Here is a 17,064-nt window from a genome sequence, read left to right as displayed (position 1 = left end):
ATTGCAAACTTCTGTTGCTTGGCTAGTCATTTGGACCGGCCCCCAAGATGGTGACGGGGATTCCCCCAAGGGCCTAAGGCGAGAGTAAGTGGACGAGGGTGTGTCTTTTATTTGTTTGAACAGCAGCCTGTCTAATTTATTTGTCTTATTATGTGATATAATGGCGGCCGCTAACCAACGTTAAAGCTGCATCCCGCCACCTACTGTGCTGGCGTGTGTAGTCAATCACGGTTTACAACATTTCTAAGTCCTCCTACCTAACTCGGTACTATTTTATTTTTTAAGGGTGAAATATTTCTATAACGCTTGTTTGGACGACCGGCAGTATTTGCGTTTCCTGGATTGTTAGTGCGCAAGCGCAATCCCGTGAGTCCTTGGATGATCCGCCTGCTGTAGGTTACGCAGCCTGCAAAGGAACACCGACAAAATGCAGAGCTGGAATCAAGTATATCGCACTCTGGCAACGGTAAGGAAAAAATAATGACATGCCAATTAGTAGTTCAAGCTGTCCGAAATAAATATAACTAAAAGCGACAACTTGAGTTACCTTGGTAGTTTTTCAACGTGATTTATGGAGTCCAGGCCTTGCTAGTTTGAACCCCTCCATTACTTCATTAGCTAGCTAGCCTATCCTTAGGAGTACTAGAACTCTAATTTGGCTAGCAATGTTAGGCTCTTTCTAGCCGCCCAAGCGAGCCGTGGTGTGTGGAATGTGCTTACATTGCAGCTGGTTAGGTTTAAATTGCTTTCATAAGCTAATGTCATTACGAAATCTTACATTTCCAATCAAGCTAACGTTACTGTAACGTTAGCTAGCTACCTAAGCACCATTCGCCAACAAGCATCCCATCGCGAATGTCGAAGGTGACATCATGCCCGACTGGCTGTCAAACTCGCGGGCTTGTTTGTGGATGTAAAGAACACCATCTGCTTTGACTGCATACATGGTACATCAGTGACTCAAACTGCGCATTCAACCTGATTTGTAAAGTTATTTGATTAATTATGTAGCTATTCAAATGAGATTTGAGCACTGTTGTTAGCTAACTAACGCAGTACATTTAGCTAGAGTTGAAGTCGGAAGTTTGCACGCACCTTAGCCAATTACATTTAACCTCAGTTAAACAATTCCTGACATTTTAAGCCTGGATAAAATTCCCTGTCTGTCAGTTAGGATCACCACTTTATTTTAAGAATGTGAAATGTCAGAATAATAGTAGAGTGGTTTATTTCAGCATGTATTTCTTTCAACACATTCCCAGTGGGTCAGAAGTTTACATACACTCGATTAGTATTTGGTAGCATTGCCTTTCAATTGTTTAACTTGGGTCAAACATTTCGGGTAGCTTTCCACAATAAGTTGGGTGAATTTTGGCCCATTCCTATTGACAGAGCTGGTGTAACTGAGTCAGGTTTGTAGGCCTCCTTGCTCACACACGATTATTCAGTTCTGCCCACAAATGTTCTATAGTATTGAGGTCGGGGCTTTGTGATGGCCACTCCAATACCTTGACTTTGATGTCCTTAAGCCATTTTGCCAGAACTTTGGAAGTATGCTTGGGGTCATTGTCCATTTGGAAGACACATTTGTGACCAAGCTTTAACTTCCTGACTGATGTTTGAGATGTTGCTTCAATATATCCACATTTTCCTGCCTCATGATTAGAGGTAGACAGATTATGATTTTTCAACACCGATACCAATTATTGGAGGACCAAAAAAGCCGACACCGATTAATCGGCCGATGAAAGAAAAATATTGAAATATATATATATATGTAATAATGACAATTACAACAATACTGAATTAACACTTATTTTAACTTTATAATACATCAATAAAATTAATTTAGCCTCAAATAAAAAATGAAACGTGTTCAATTTGGTTTAAATAATGCAAAAACAAAGTGTTGGAGAAGAAAGTAAAAGTGCAATATGTGCTATGTAAGAAAGCTAACGTTAAAGTTCCTTATGTGTACATATGAAAGCTGGTGGTTCCTTTTAACATGAGTCTTCAATATTCCCAGGTAAAAAGTTTTAGGTTGTAGTTATTATAGGAATTATAGGACTATTTCCCTCTATACCATTTGTATTTCATTAATCTTTGACTATTGGATGTTCTTATAGGCACTTTAGTATTGCCAGTGTAACAGTATAGCTTCCGTCCCTTTCCTCGCTCCTCCCTGGGTTCGAACCAGCAACACAATGACAACAGCCATCATCGAAGCAGTGTTACCCATGCAGAGCAAGGGGAACAACTACTAGAAGGCTCAGAGCGAGTGATGTTTGAAACGCAATTAGCGCGCGCTAACTAGCTAGCCATTTAACTTCGGTTACACCAGCCTCATCTCAGGAGTTGATAGGCTTGAAGTCATAAACAGCGCAATGTTGACGCACAACGAAGAGCTGCTGGCAAAACGCACGCAATTGCTGTTTGAATGAATGTTTACACGCCTGCTTCTGCCTACCACCGCTCAGTCAGATACTTAGATACTTGTATGCTCAGTCAGATTATATGCAACACAGGACACGCTAGACAATATCTGGTAATATTATCAACCATGTGTAGTTAACTAGTGATTATGATTGATTGTTTTTTATAAGATAAGTTTAATGCTAGCTAGCAACTTACCTTGGCTTACTGCATTTGCGTAACAGGTAGTCTCCTTGTGGAGTGCAACGAGAGAGAGGCAGGTCGTCATTGCGTTGGACTAGTTAAGGTTGCTAGATTGGATCCCCCGAGCTGACAAGGTGAAAAATCTGTCGTTCTCCCCCTGAACAAGGCAGTTAACCCACCATTCCTAGGCCGTCATTGAAAATAAGAATGTGTTCATAACTGACTTGCCTCGTTAAATAAAGGTATATAAAAAATAAAGAGAAAATTGACGCCCAAAAAAACAATTTTCGATTGTTATGAAAACTTGAAATCGGCCCTAATTAATCGGCCATTCCGATTAATTGGTCGACCTCCACAAAATAGATGGCATCATGAGTAAAGTGCACCAGTCCCTCCTGCAGCAAAGCACCCCCACAACATGATGCTGCCACCCCCGTGCTTCATGGTTGGGATGGTGTTCTTCGGCTTGCAAGCCTCCCCCTTTTTCCTACAAACATAACGATGGTCATTATGGCCAAACAGTGATATTTTTTTTTCATCAGACCAGAGGACATTTCTCCAAAAAGTATGATCTTTGTGCAGTTGCAAAAAAAGTCAGACTACTGTTATGGGGGTTTTGGAGCAGTGGCTTCTTCCTTGCTGAGCGGCCTTTCAGGTTATGTCGATATAGGACTCGTTTTACTGTGGATATAGATACTTTTGTACCTGTTTCCTCCAGCATCTTCACAAGGTCCTTTGCTGTTCTGGGATTGATTTGCACTTTTCACACCAGAAGTACGTTCATCTCTAGGAGAGAGAACCCGTCTCCTTCCTGAGCGGTATGACGGCTGCGTGGTCCCATGGTGTTTATACTTGCGTACTATTGTTTGTACAGATGAACATGGCATTTTCAGACGTTTGGAAATTGCTCACAATGATGGAGCAGACTTGTGGAGGTCTACAATTTTTTTTCTGAGATCTTGGTTGATTTCTTTTGATTTTCACATGCTGTCAAGCAAATAGGCACAGAGTTTGAAAGTAGCCCTTGAAATACAGGTACACCTCCAATTGACTCAAATTATGTCAATTAGCCTATTATAAGCTTCTAATGCCATGACATAATTTTGTGGAATTTTTCAAGTTGTTTAAAGGCACAGTCAACTTAGTGTATGTAAACGTCTGACCCACTGGAATTGTGATACAGTGACATAATCCGTCTGTAAACCATTAGTTTGAAAAATGATTTGTCATGCAGAAGGTAGATGTCCTAACCAACTTGCCAAAACTATAGTTTAACAAGACATTTGTGGAGTGGTTGAAAAGCGAGTTTTAATGACTACAACCTAAGTGTATGTAAACTTCAGCTGTATATATTTGAGCATTTGATCAATACTTGAAAACAAGCTACTGTAGTGAGAATCATCTTTAACACTTGCTATTTGTTGACGTTAAGATTTTATTACCTATTCTTTACAGGAATTTGTGTCTCATTCTAGAGCACTGATTTAGAAAAAGATAACCAACATTTTATACTTTCGACATGGATGACAACAGCCTGTCACACAGAAGAGCTACATACCTACAGCAAATGCTGACATTATTGTAAAATCTTTCTGATTGTCCCCATTTATCCTCTCCTATCACATACAGCGTAGCCACCAACTCCCGAATAGGCTCCAGGGTGCAACTGTCTCTGTCAGAACATACTCTGACAAAGCACAAAGTAAGTCTACTTTTATCACTACAATGTCTTGCCTGGGAACCTGATGTTGAATTGCATTGGATTTTACATCTGGCAGAAATGAGCGTTTGAATCAGGAAAGTTTCCGCTCTCGACTTCTACAAGTTAGAATGTTAAATAAAATTATATTTTAACGTACTTCACTGGTTGTCCATGTGGTTAGTCCTTTTGGCGGTAGGAATCTGAGACAATTTATCCACAGGAAAGTATAATTACATGTTTGAAAGCGCTGATAGCACTTTCAGATTTCTATCACCTGAAGCACTACCTGCGCTTTCAAACATTGATGTAATTATACTTTCCTGTGGATATATTGTCTCACATTCCTACTGCCAAAAGGACTAACCACATAGACAATCGGTAAAGTACGTTAAAATATAATTTTATTCAACATTCAGGCTTGTAGCGGCCGTGAGAGAACTTCACTGATTCAAACGCTAATTTCTTCCTGACGTAATATTCTATGCAATTCAATGTCGGGTTTCCAGGAAATCCATTTAGATAATTTGCTGCACTACGCTTATCAAACTGTATGCAAACATATTCACAATGTGAATGCAATATCAGTATGTGCCTCTTTAACTTGTTGCCCCTCTGATAAACATGTTCTTTGCTCTCCTGCAGTTGATGCTGATGTCACAGTGGTGGGCTCTGGTCCTGGTGGATATGTTGCCGCAATCAAAGCAGCCCAGCTTGGTTTCAAGGTAAAGCTAACTCTAAACTATTTCTATCAGCATGTTAAATGTGCAACCAGAGGAAAAATAACTCTGGACCACCTATACTCCAAACATAGAGACGCATACAAAGCTGTCCCTCGTCCTACATTTAGCAAATATGACCATAATTCTATCCTCCTGATGCCTGCTTACAAGCAAAAGTTAAAGCAGGAAGCACCAGTGACGAGATCAATAAAGAAGTGGTCAGATGCTAAGCTACAGGACTGTTTTGCTCACACAGACTGGAATATGTTCCAGGATTCCTCCGATGGCATTGAGGAAGGAGTGCACCACATTAGTCATTGGATTCATCAATAAGTGCATTGACGATGTCGTCCCCACAGTGACCGTACGTACATACCCCAACCAGAAGCCATGGATTACAGACAGCATCCGCACTGAGCTAAAGGCTAGAGCTGCCGCTTTCAAGGAGCGGGACTCTAACCCAGAAGCTTATAAGAAATCCCACTATTCCCTCTGACGAACCGTCACAGGCAAAGCGTCAATACAGGACTAAGATCGTATCATACTACACCAGCTCTGACTCTCGTCGGCTGTGGCAGGGCTTGCAAACCATCACAGACTAGGAAGGGAAGCACAGCCGAAAGATGCCCAGTAGTACGAACATACCAGACGAGCTAAACTACTTGTGTGCTCGCTTCGAGGCAAATAACACTGAAACATGCATGAGAACACCAGCTGTTCCGGAAGACCGTGATCACGCTCTCCGCAGCCGATGTCCACCATAGTGCCTGTGCACATGAACACTAAGGTAATCTGCCTAAATGACTAGCGACCCGTAGCACTCACATCTGTAGCCATGAAGTGCTTTGAAAGGCCGGTCATGGCTCACATCAACACCATCATCCCAGAAACCCTAGACACACTCCAATTTGCATACCGCCCCAACAGATCCACAGATGATGCAATCAATATTGCTCTCCACACTGCCCTTTCCCACCTGGACAAAAGGAAAACCTATGTGAGAATGCTATTTATTGACTACAGCTCAGCGTTCAACACCATCGTTCCCTCAAAGCTTATCAATAAGCTAAGGAACCTGGGACTAAACACCTCCCTCTGCAACTGGATCCTGGACTTCCTGGCGGGCCGCTCCCCCAGGTGGTAAGGGTAGATAACAACACATCCGCCATACTGATCCTCAACACAGGGGCTCCTCGGGGGTGCGTGCTCAGTCCCCTCCTGTACTCCCTGTTCACTCATGACTGTACGGCCAGGAACGACTCCAACACCATCATTAAGTTTGCCAATGACACAACAGTGGTAGGCCTGATCAACAACGAGACCACCTATAGGGAGGACGTCAGACCTGGCCGTGTGGTGCCACAACCTCTCCCTAAACATGATCAAGCACACCAAGACAGTCGTGAAGAGGGCACCACAAAGCCTATTCCCTTTCAGGAGACTGAAAAGATTTGGCATGGGTCCTCAGATCCTCAAAAGATTCTGCAGCTACACCATCGAGAGCATCCTGGTCGCATCACTGCCTGGTATGGCAACTGCTCGGCCTCCGACCGCAAGGCACTACAGAGGGTAGTGCGAAGGGCCCAGTACATCACTGGGGCCAAGCTTTCTGCCATCCAGAACCTCTATACCAGGCGGTGTCAGAGAAAGGCCTTAAAAATTGTCAGACTCCATCCTCCCTAGTCATAGACTGTTCTCTCTGCTACCGCACGGCAAGTGGTACCGGAGCACCAAGTCTAGTTCCAATAGGCTTCTAAACAGCTTCTACCCCCAAGCATAACACTCCTGAACATCTAGTCAAATAGCTACCCAGACTATTTTACATTGCCCCCCCCCCCCTTTACACCACTGCTACTCTCTGTTGTCATCTATGCATAGGCACTTTAATAATTCTACTTACATGTACATACTACCTCAAATAACCGGTGCCCCTGTACATTGATTCTGTATTGGCTACCCCCCTGTGTGTAGTCTTACTATTGTTATTTTACTGCTGCTCTTTAATTACGTGTTACTTTTATCTCTTATTCATATCCATATTTTTTAGAAACTACGTTGTTGGCTAGGGGCTCATTAGTAAGCATTAGTAAGCATTTCACTGTAAGTATCCTGTTGTATTCGGCGCATGTGACTAATACAATTTGGTTTTAACTAGGCTAACCATTCATTCTGATCTCTATCGAGTGAACGAAGTGCAAGGAGTAAATGTAGGTTTATGCCTATTTTAATAGTGATGCCCATCTTGTGAGAATTGTTTAACAACTACGTTTTCTACTTTACAGACGGTGTGTGTGGAAAAGAATCCCACCCTAGGCGGGACCTGTTTGAATGTCGGCTGTATCCCTTCAAAGGTAAACGTTGTCAATCAGGAATTTATATAGCTTTTACTGGGTGTTAATGTGCAACACTGTACAACTTCGTCTGTGAGTTGAGGATGAATGTAGAACGTCTGTTTTCTCCTGTCACGTTCTAGGCCCTGCTGAACAACTCCTACCTGTACCACCAGGCCAATGGCAAGGACTTTGAAAGCAGAGGCATTGAAAGTAAGAGCTAACTAACATTGGCTAGACCCAAGCAGTGGTCACCACCAGCCCGGGGCCTAGAGAGCTGAACGGTGTGCAGGCTTTTGAGTTTTTAGGGATGCTAGTTATGAACTTCACTTGTCTCTCTGTCTGTGCCAGTCTCGGGGATCACATTGAACCTGGAGAAGATGATGTCACAGAAGAGCGGGGCAGTCAAAGCACTGACTGGAGGCATTGCACATTTATTCAAACAGAACAAGGTGAGGCCTTACCTACAGTCAGTCCCTCCCTACTTACATTGTTAATGATAGACCTAGTTCACAAATTATACAAATTTAGCTCACTTTTTGGATAAATGGCAATTAATATAGGGATCCTGCCAGTCAGCATCAGATTAGTTAGTCAGTATGGTATTAGTATTGGTCTGACGTTTGTTAGCTCATGCAAAACAATGGGAGTGGTAGAACATGTTAGTGGGCTCCAAATAGCATGCTGAAATCAACTCCAACCCAGGTTCTATCCTTTTATAACCACCAAAAGCCCTGACAGCAAGAGTATGACTAAGCTCCTTCAGCTTTGAGCCAAGAGATTTCGCCTCGGCAGGATAAGCTTGAAACAGCAGTTTTGACTATAATCTATCTTCTTTGAATGGACGCTACCTTCTATGGGTATTACTTTGTCAATGGACTTTGTCCTCTGTCTTAAACCCACTTGTAATTTGAATCCATCAATTTGATACCAAAGCAGGCTGTTTTGATGCTTCCCGCTGTATTTTTTGTGTTACTACAGGGTCAGTAGTGATCTTGACCACGTCTTTAATTGATGTAACTGATGATGTAATGTGGCGGTTTCTCCTCAGGTGACACACGTGAACGGCTATGGGAAGATCACAGGCAAGAACCAGGTGACGGCCACGGCTGAGGACGGCAGCATGCAGGTCATCAACAGCAAGAACATCCTCATTGCCACTGGCTCCGAGGTCACGCCCTTTCCGGGGATCGAGGTATGTTACTGTACTCTTTTAGTAGTAATTTGTAGCAGGCGACCAGATGTTAGTAGTCCTTGGCAAAGCTGTGTCCTAACTCTCCTAACCTCCTGTGCTGTCAGGTTGATGAGGACACGGTGGTGTCCTCCACGGGAGCCCTGGACCTGAAGAAGGTGCCTGAGCATCTCATCGTCATCGGAGCCGGAGTCATCGGGGTGGAGCTGGTGAGGGACCACACACACACACACACAGGATTACAGCAAGGGTCCATACAATAATTGCTTCATTTGTCCATTTGCACTGATGTTCTTAAGTGTTTTGCTGTCTCAGTACCCAACCTGACACACATCACAGGCTGCGGCAGAGCAACGCCCCTGGAGCACTTAGAGGTAGTGTCTTACTTAAGGGCACAATGGTGGTAGGTAGTATACAGGGGTGTTGAAGCCAGTAACCCTCCAGCTGCCAGATCACTCCGTGCAGATTTCCCCACAGGCATCTCTTAGGGAATATCCAGGGTCCAGTCTAACATCCTGTTTGGCCTCCTGTTCACCAGGGGTCAGTGTGGCAGCGTCTGGGCTCCAAGGTGACAGCGGTGGAGTTCCTGGGCCACGTGGGCGGCTTGGGCATCGACATGGAGATCTCCAAGAACTTCCAACGCATCCTTCAGAAGCAAGGCATAAAGTTCAAGCTGGGCACCAAGGTCATGGGCGCCACCAAGAGGCCCGACGGCCAGATCGACGTGGCGTAAGTTCCATCCCCCAGTGGAGTGTGTGTGTGTGTGGATCTGAATGAACTAAGTCACTGAAATGAATGTGCTTGCAAGTTTCTGGTTAAACATTAGGTCATACTAAACGGCTGACCCCATTTAGTCGACTGTTCCATTGTTTGGTCGATAGGCTGTTTGTCGACCAAGATGTTTTTTGTTGTTGATTAGTGGCAAATATATTTTAAACAATTATGGCACACGAGACACCTGTCTGAGTGGACTAATCCATTATGGAGGCCGCAGGGATGGCACAACAGTATCACCAGTAGTAGATTTATCATAATTTCTAATCTACAATGCTTGTTTGGTTACAGTAAATTTGATTAATGCAGTCAATATATTATTAATAAAGCTTTACCATTGTCATTGTAGGAGTGAATATGTTGTTTGCCGATCTCAAAACCTAGGCTAAAAGTTTGTTTATTTAATTCCATTTACGAGTTTTCAGTTTATTAATTTTCTTTTGTTTGGCGTGCTCCTGTGAATCTTGAGTAAGGACACACAGTGATTACGAATAGTCTACCTAGCCTGCGCACAAATGTAGTCTTACAAATGTGCCCATTTGGGGATCTGATACTATTTCTGACTTGTCAACTCAACATCACCGTGGAGCTTCTCAAAGAAAGTTTTGCTTTGCCTCAAACAGCAAGTGAACAGTCTGTTTTTACATCCATTGAGTATGACAATAGTTCCTCAACAAATCCTATTTGAAAAATCTTTCTAGCTCGCTCTCCCTTTTCGATTACCACTCAGCCTGAAGAGGGGAAAAATGACATGTTGTGCTCTGATCTGTTGGAAACGTCATAAAATAGGCCTATCTGATTAGTTCTTATCCCTTGCACAAAATAGCCTACAGCTGTGTCTGTCAATGTGATTTGTAGGATATTTTTATCAGAATTTCTGGCTGCAATGTTTTTATTTGGCTATTTTTACATATTGGCAATATAAGCTACTTATACATTTGTTTCATGTAGAATTTTGATTAACCACATGACATTGATTTTGAGATATGAAGACTTTATTATAAATTAAATTGTTCCACAAAAACGTGCATATAAATATCATAACTGGCACGCAGATCATTAGAAATGGTAGGATAAATTTGCGCTCCAAATGGAAAAGGTTGCCGACCACTGGTGTAGCCTATGACCGGCAACTTCAGGCTCTTCTAACAGCAAGAATCTGCAAAGGCAGGCAGGTCCAGAACAGGGTTTTTTCTTCTGGTTAGGTTGTTGATCTCTGGCTTTAGTCATTTGTGTCTTTATTTTTAATCACAGTGCTTAAAGCATCAGACAAGCTCAGTAGCCTACATATAGTTGATTGTATTCAAACACATACATACATGCATGCATGCATGCATGCATACACACAGTTGAAGTCGGAAGTTTACATACACCTTAGCCAAATACATTTAAACTCAGTTTTTCACAATTCCTGACATTTAATCCTAGTAGAAAATTGTTTTAGGTCAGTTAGGATCACTACTTTATTTTAAGAATTTAAAATGTCAATAATGGCAGAGAATGATTTATTTCAGCTTTTATTTCTTTCATCACATTCCCAGTGGGTCAGAAGTTTACATACTCAATTAGGATTTGGTAGCATTGCCTTTAGCGAAATGCTTGTGCTTCTTGTTCCGACAATGCAGTAATAACCAAGTAATCTAGCTAATAATTCCAAAACTACTACCTTATAGACACAAGTGTAAGGAGATAAGAATATGTACATAAAGATATGAGTGAGTGATGGTACAGAGCAGCATAGGCAAGATACAGTAGATGGTATTGAGTGCAGTATATACAAATGAGATGAGTATGTAAACAAAGTGGCATAGTTAAAGTGGCTAGTGATACATGTATTACATAAGGATGCAGTAGATGATATAGAGTACAGTATATACATATACATGAGATGAATAATGTAGGGTATGTAAACATTATATTAGGTAGCATTGTTTAAAGTGGCTAGCGATATATTTTACATTTTCCATCAATTCCCGTTATTAAAGTGGCTGGAGTTTAGTCAGTGTGTTGGCAGCAGCCACTCAATGTTAGTGTTGGCTGTTTAACAGTCTGATGGCCTTGAGATAGAAGCTGTTTTTCAGTCTCTCGGTCCCAGCTTTGATGCACCTGTACTGACCTCACCTTCTGGATGATAGCGGGGTGAACAGGCAGTGGCTCGGGTGGTTGTTGTCCTTGATGATCTTTATGGCCTTCCTGTAACATCGGGTGGTGTAGGTGTCCTGGAGGGCAGGTAGTTTGCCCCTGGTGATGCGTTGTGCAGACCTCACTACCCTCTGGAGAGTCTTACGGTTGTGGGCGGAGCAGTTGCAGTACCAGGCGGTGATACAGCCCGCCAGGATGCTCTCGATTGTGCATCTGTAGAAGTTTGTGTGCTTTTGGTGACAAGCCGAATTTCTTCAGCCTCCTGAGGTTGAAGAGGCGCTGCTGCTGCGCCTTCTTCACGATGCTGTCTGTGGACCAATTCAGTTTGTCTGTGATGTGTATGCCGAGGAACTTAAAACTTACTACCCTCTCCACTACTGTTCCATCGATGTGGATAGGGGGGTGTTCCCTGCTGTTTCCTGAAGTCCACAATCATCTCCTTAGTTTTGTTGACGTTGAGTGTGAGGTTATTTTCCTGACACCACACTCCGAGGGCCCTCAACTCCTCCCTGTAGGCCGTCTCGTCGTTGTTGGTAATCAAGCCTACCACTGTTGTGTCGTCCGCAAACTTGATGATTGAGTTGGAGGCGTGCGTGGCCACGCAGTCGTGGGTGAACAGGGAGTACAGGAGAGGGCTCAGAACGCACCCTTGTGGGGCCCCAGTGTTGAGGATCAGCGGGGTGGAAATCACCACCTGGGGGCGGCCGGTCAGGAAGTCCGGTACCCAGTTGCACAGGGCGGGGTCGAGACCCAGGGTCTCGAGCTTGGAGGGCACTATGGTGTTAAATGCCGAGCTGTAGTCGATGAACAGCATTCTCACATAGGTATTCCTCTTGTCCAGATGGGTTAGGGCAGTGTGGTTGAGATTGCATCGTCTGTGGACCTATTTGGGCGGAAAGCAAATTGTAGTGGGTCTAGGGTGTCAGGTAGGGTGGAGGTGATATGGTCCTTGACTAGTCTCTCAAAGCACTTCATGATGACGGAAGTGAGTGCTACGGGGCGGTAGTCGTTTAGCTCCGTTACCTTAGCTTTCTTGGGAACAGGAACAATGGTGGCCCTCTTGAAGCATGTGGGAACAACAGACTGGGATAAGGGTCCTTTGCTGCTGTTCTGGGATTGATTTGCACTTTTCACACCAAAGTACGTTCATCTCTAGGAGACAGCACGCGTCTCCTTCCTGTGCGGTATGACGGCTGCGTGGTCCCATGGTGTTTATACTTGCGTACTATTGTTTGTACAGATGAACGTGGTACCTTCAGGCATTTGAAAGTTGCTCCCAAGGATGGAGCAGACTTGTGGAGTTTTAAATAAAAATCTGCGGTCTTGTTTGATCTCTTTTGATTTTCCTATTGAAGGTAGGCCTTGAAATACATCCACAGGTACACCTCCAATTGACTCAAATGATGTCAAATAGCCTATCTGAAGCTTCTAAAGCAATGACAATTTTCCAAGCTGTTTAAAGGCACAGTCAACTTAGTATATGTAACCTTCTGACCCACTGGAATTGTGATACAGTGAATTAAATGAAATAATATCTGTAAACAATTGTTGGGAAAATTACTTGGGTCATGCACGAAGTAGATGTCTTAACCGACTTGCCAAAACTATAGTTTTGAAAGTTAAACTATTAGTTTGAAATACGATTTTTAATGACTCCAACCTAAGTGCATGTAAACTTCTGACTTCGGCTAATATATATACTGCACAAAAAGATAAAGGGAACACTAAAATAACACATCCTAGATCTGAATGAATGAAATATTCTTATTAAATACTTTTTTCTTTACATAGTTGAATGTGCTGACAACAAAGTCATACATTATCAACGGAAATCAAATTTATCAACCCATGGAGGTCTGGATTTGGAGTCACACTCAAAATTAAAGTGGAAAACCACACTACAGGCTGATCCAACTTTGATGTAATGTCCTTAAAACAAGTCAAAATGAGGCTCAGTAGTGTGTGTGGCCTTTGTGCCTGTGACCTCCCTACAAAGCCTGGGCATGTTCCTGATGAGGTGGCGGATGGTCTCATGAGGAATCTCCTCCCAGACCTGGACTAAAGCATCCGCCAACTCCTGAACAGTCTGATGCAACGTGGCGTTGGTGGATGGAGCGAGACATGATGTCCCAGATGTGCTCAATTGGATTCAGGTCTGGGGAACGGGCGGGCGAGTCCATAGCATCAATGCCTTCCTCTTGCAGGAACTTCTGACACACTCCAGCCACATGAGGTCTAGCATTGTCTTGCATTAGGAGGAACCCAAGGCTAACCGCACCAGCATATGGTCTCACAAGGGGTCTGAGGATCTCATCTCGGTACCTAATGGCAGTCAGGCTCTCTGGCGAGCACATGGAGGGCTGTGCGGGCCCCCCAAAGAAATGGCACCCTACACCATGACTGACCCACCACCAAACCGGTCATGCTGGAGGATGTTGCAGGCAGCAGAACGTTCTCCATGGCGTCTCCAGACTCTGTCACGTCTGTCATGTGCTCAGTGTGAACCTGCTTTCATCTGTGAAGAGCACAGGGCGCCAGTGGCGAATTTGCCAATCTTGGTGTTCTCTGGCAAATGCCAAACATCCTGCACAGTGTTGGGCTGTAAGCACAACCCCCACCTGTGGACGTCGGGCCCTCATACCACCCTCATGGAGTCGGTTTCTGACCATTTGAGCAGACACATGCACATTTGTGGCCTGCTGGAGGTAATTTTGCAGGTCTCTGGCAGTGCTCCTCCTTGCACAAAGGCGGAGGTAGTGGTCCTGCTGCTGGGTTGTTGCCCTCCTACGGCCTCTTCCACGTCTCCTGATGTACTGGCTTGTCTCCTGGTAGCGCCTCCATGCTCTGGACACTACGCTGACAGACACAGCAAACCTTCTTGCCACAGCTCGCATTGATGTGCCATCCTGGATGAGCTGCACTACCTGAGCCACTTGTGTGGGTTGTAGAATCCGTCTCATGCTACCACTAGAGTGAAAGCACCGCCAGCATTCAAGTGACCAAAACATCAGCCAGGAAGCATAGGAACTGAGAAGTGGTCTGTGGTTATCACCTGTAGAACCACTCCTTTATTGGGCGTGTCTTGCTAATTGCCTGTCTATTCCATTTGCACAACAGCATGTGAAATTTATTGTCAGTGTTGCGTCCTAAGTGGGCAGTTTGATTTCACAGAAGTGTGATTGACTAGGAGTTACATTGTGTTGTTTTAAGTGTTCCCTTTATTTTTTTGAGCAGTGTATCGATCGATTGAAAGAACAAATGACTCCTGTCGACCCAAGATGTATTTTGTTCCGGGACAGCCCTAATGACCAAGACCTAACCGTGTGTGTTGTCTCCAGTGTGGAGGCGGCAGCCGGAGGGAAGAACGAGACTCTGACGTGTGACGTGCTGCTGGTGTGTATCGGCAGACGGCCCTTCACCAGGAACCTGGGCCTGGATACCGTGGGCCTGGAGCTGGACAACAGGGGACGCATACCAGTCAACAACCGCTTCCAGACCAAAGTACCCAGGTAGACTTAAATTAGCGCACCACACGTCTAATATACAACATCCCCAATATGGAGGGGTGTACAATTGCACAATTGGCCCCGCGTCATCCGGGGTAGGCTGTCATTGTAAATAAGAACTGGTTCTTAACTGACTTGCCTGTTTTAAAGAAAGTTGTCTGGAAACTGTTGCGTGTGAAAAACCCAGCAGCGTTGCAGTTCTTGACAAACCGGTGTGCCTGGCACCTACTACCATACCCTGTTCAAAGGCACTTAAATATTTTGACTTGCCCATTCACCCTCTAAATGGCACACATACACAATCCATGTCCCAAGGCTTAAAAATCCTTCTTTAACTTGTCTCCTCTTCATCTACACTGATTGAAGTGGATTTAACAAGTGACATCAATAAGGGATCATAGCTTTCACCTGGTCAGTCTGTCATGGAAAGAGACGTTCCTAATGTTTTGTACACTGTTCAATGCCTGCTTTTTCATTATACACCTACTACTCCAACCGCCTCTCACCAAGATCTCTTTCAAAAAGGACTAAATGTAATCTCTTTCCCTTCTAAGTATCTATGCCATTGGTGACGTGATCGCCGGGCCCATGCTGGCACACAAGGCGGAGGACGAGGGCATCATCTGCGTGGAAGGCATGGCCGGGGGCGCCGTGCACATCGACTACAACTGTGTCCCCTCTGTAGTCTACACACACCCCGAGGTGGCATGGGTGGGGAAGACAGAGGAGCAGCTCAAAGAGGAGGTGGACACCAACCCCACCACATAAACACTAATAATTTTGACCAAATGAAGTATTGGACATGGCTTTTTATATATAATGATACATGACTTGTTTGGATTTCAGTTGCTACATTGAAATCCCTTCAGGTGTAAGAGTTCGCTACAGGGTGGCGAGATACCTCCCCCAAAATTGTTGACTTCCTAAAGGAGACAAAGTATTGCACATGTCGTATCAACACTGAAACGTGACAGTAAAACAGAACTTTAACCTCCAACTCTATTTCCCAGGGCATCCCATACAAGGTGGGAAAGTTCCCGTTTGCCGCCAACAGCCGAGCCAAAACCAACGCAGACACCGATGGCCTGGTGAAGATCCTCGGCCACAAGGAGACCGACAGGATATTGGGCGCTCACATCCTGGGCTCTGTGAGTCCATGCCACCTCGGGCTCCTTAGCAGAGAGAATTTGGGTTATAACGTATGTAGTTGTATGCTAACCATGTTGACCCTTGTGTTTAGGGGGCAGGAGAGATAATCAACGAGGCGGCGCTCGCCATGGAGTATGGCGCGTCCTGCGAGGACGTTGCCAGAGTTTGCCACGCCCATCCTGTGAGTTACACACTGTCATATCGTAGTTCAACCACACCACCCAACTGTCAGAAGATGCGAGTCAATCTAACCTCTTCTCCCTACCCCCCTCTTTTCCCATCTCTCTCTTCCAGACTGTGTCCGAGGCCTTCAGAGAAGCTAACCTTGCAGCCTCCTTCGGGAAAGCTATCAACTTTTAACAACTGTCTTTGCCCGCACAGCTATGTACATAACATAACCGTTTTGTCTCCAACAATCAACGCACACATAATGTACCGTGACACCCTCAAGGGGATACTCTAGATACATAAAGACAAACCGTGTACTACATTTAAATATGGTATGTAAATGTTCTCAATAAAGGGGGTTTGGGTGGTAAAAACAGACGGGAGATTAGTCTTGACTTTCTACTTGGAATGGTTCGCTGCTATATAAATTAGTCGCAGGATATCTAGCATTTTCCCAACACCACTTTCTTAGTGCAGTGCTCAGATGTATATTATTGATAGTTTCAGAGAATGACTGTGGGTTGGCTGGACTACTGCTGTATTTACCAATAAGAGATAAGCCATGACACAAGTTTTATTTTATAAGACTGAAGCATAACGAAACACCTTTTCAAAAGGTAGTTGTAAAGGCCCAAGCAGCAACTGGCCTGTATGAATTGCAATACTTGAATTTAAATATGGCTGTGCACTGTGTGTGTGTGTGTACAATTTTACTTAATTCTGATTTCTGCAAATAAAATAAATGCAGTAATGATTCAGAACTCTA

At 44.1% G+C, this 17,064-nt stretch overlaps 1 protein-coding gene across 1 annotated transcript; it reads left to right on the top strand.

Annotated features, from left to right (window-relative positions):
- Positions 1-205: 205 nt before the first annotated feature.
- dldh (dihydrolipoamide dehydrogenase) lies at positions 206-17,064 on the top strand. The gene is made up of 14 exons (XM_035737782.2): positions 206-466; positions 4,246-4,318; positions 4,961-5,040; positions 7,320-7,388; positions 7,511-7,580; positions 7,719-7,819; positions 8,419-8,562; positions 8,667-8,768; positions 9,098-9,288; positions 14,814-14,984; positions 15,536-15,725; positions 15,992-16,129; positions 16,222-16,311; positions 16,425-17,064. The coding sequence occupies exons 1-14, from the start codon at positions 428-430 to the stop codon at positions 16,488-16,490; spliced, it is 1,524 nt and encodes a 507-aa protein (XP_035593675.1). The 5' UTR covers positions 206-427; the 3' UTR covers positions 16,491-17,064.

The sequence above is a fragment of the Oncorhynchus keta genome, chromosome 26, assembly GCF_023373465.1.
Source record: "Oncorhynchus keta strain PuntledgeMale-10-30-2019 chromosome 26, Oket_V2, whole genome shotgun sequence".
Taxonomy (NCBI): Eukaryota; Metazoa; Chordata; class Actinopteri; order Salmoniformes; family Salmonidae; genus Oncorhynchus; species Oncorhynchus keta.
This window is presented reverse-complemented; position numbering and strand designations above follow the sequence as displayed.

Excerpts from the sequence above, each read along its gene's own strand:
- dldh (XM_035737782.2), top strand. The coding sequence starts at position 428 with ATGCAGAGCTGGAATCAAGTATATCGCACTCTGGCAACG. Across the intron at positions 14,985-15,535 it reads TTCCAGACCAAAGTACCCAG|TATCTATGCCATTGGTGACG; the intron begins GTAGACTTAAAT and ends TTCCCTTCTAAG. Across the intron at positions 16,312-16,424 it reads GAGTTTGCCACGCCCATCCT|ACTGTGTCCGAGGCCTTCAG; the intron begins GTGAGTTACACA and ends TCTCTCTTCCAG.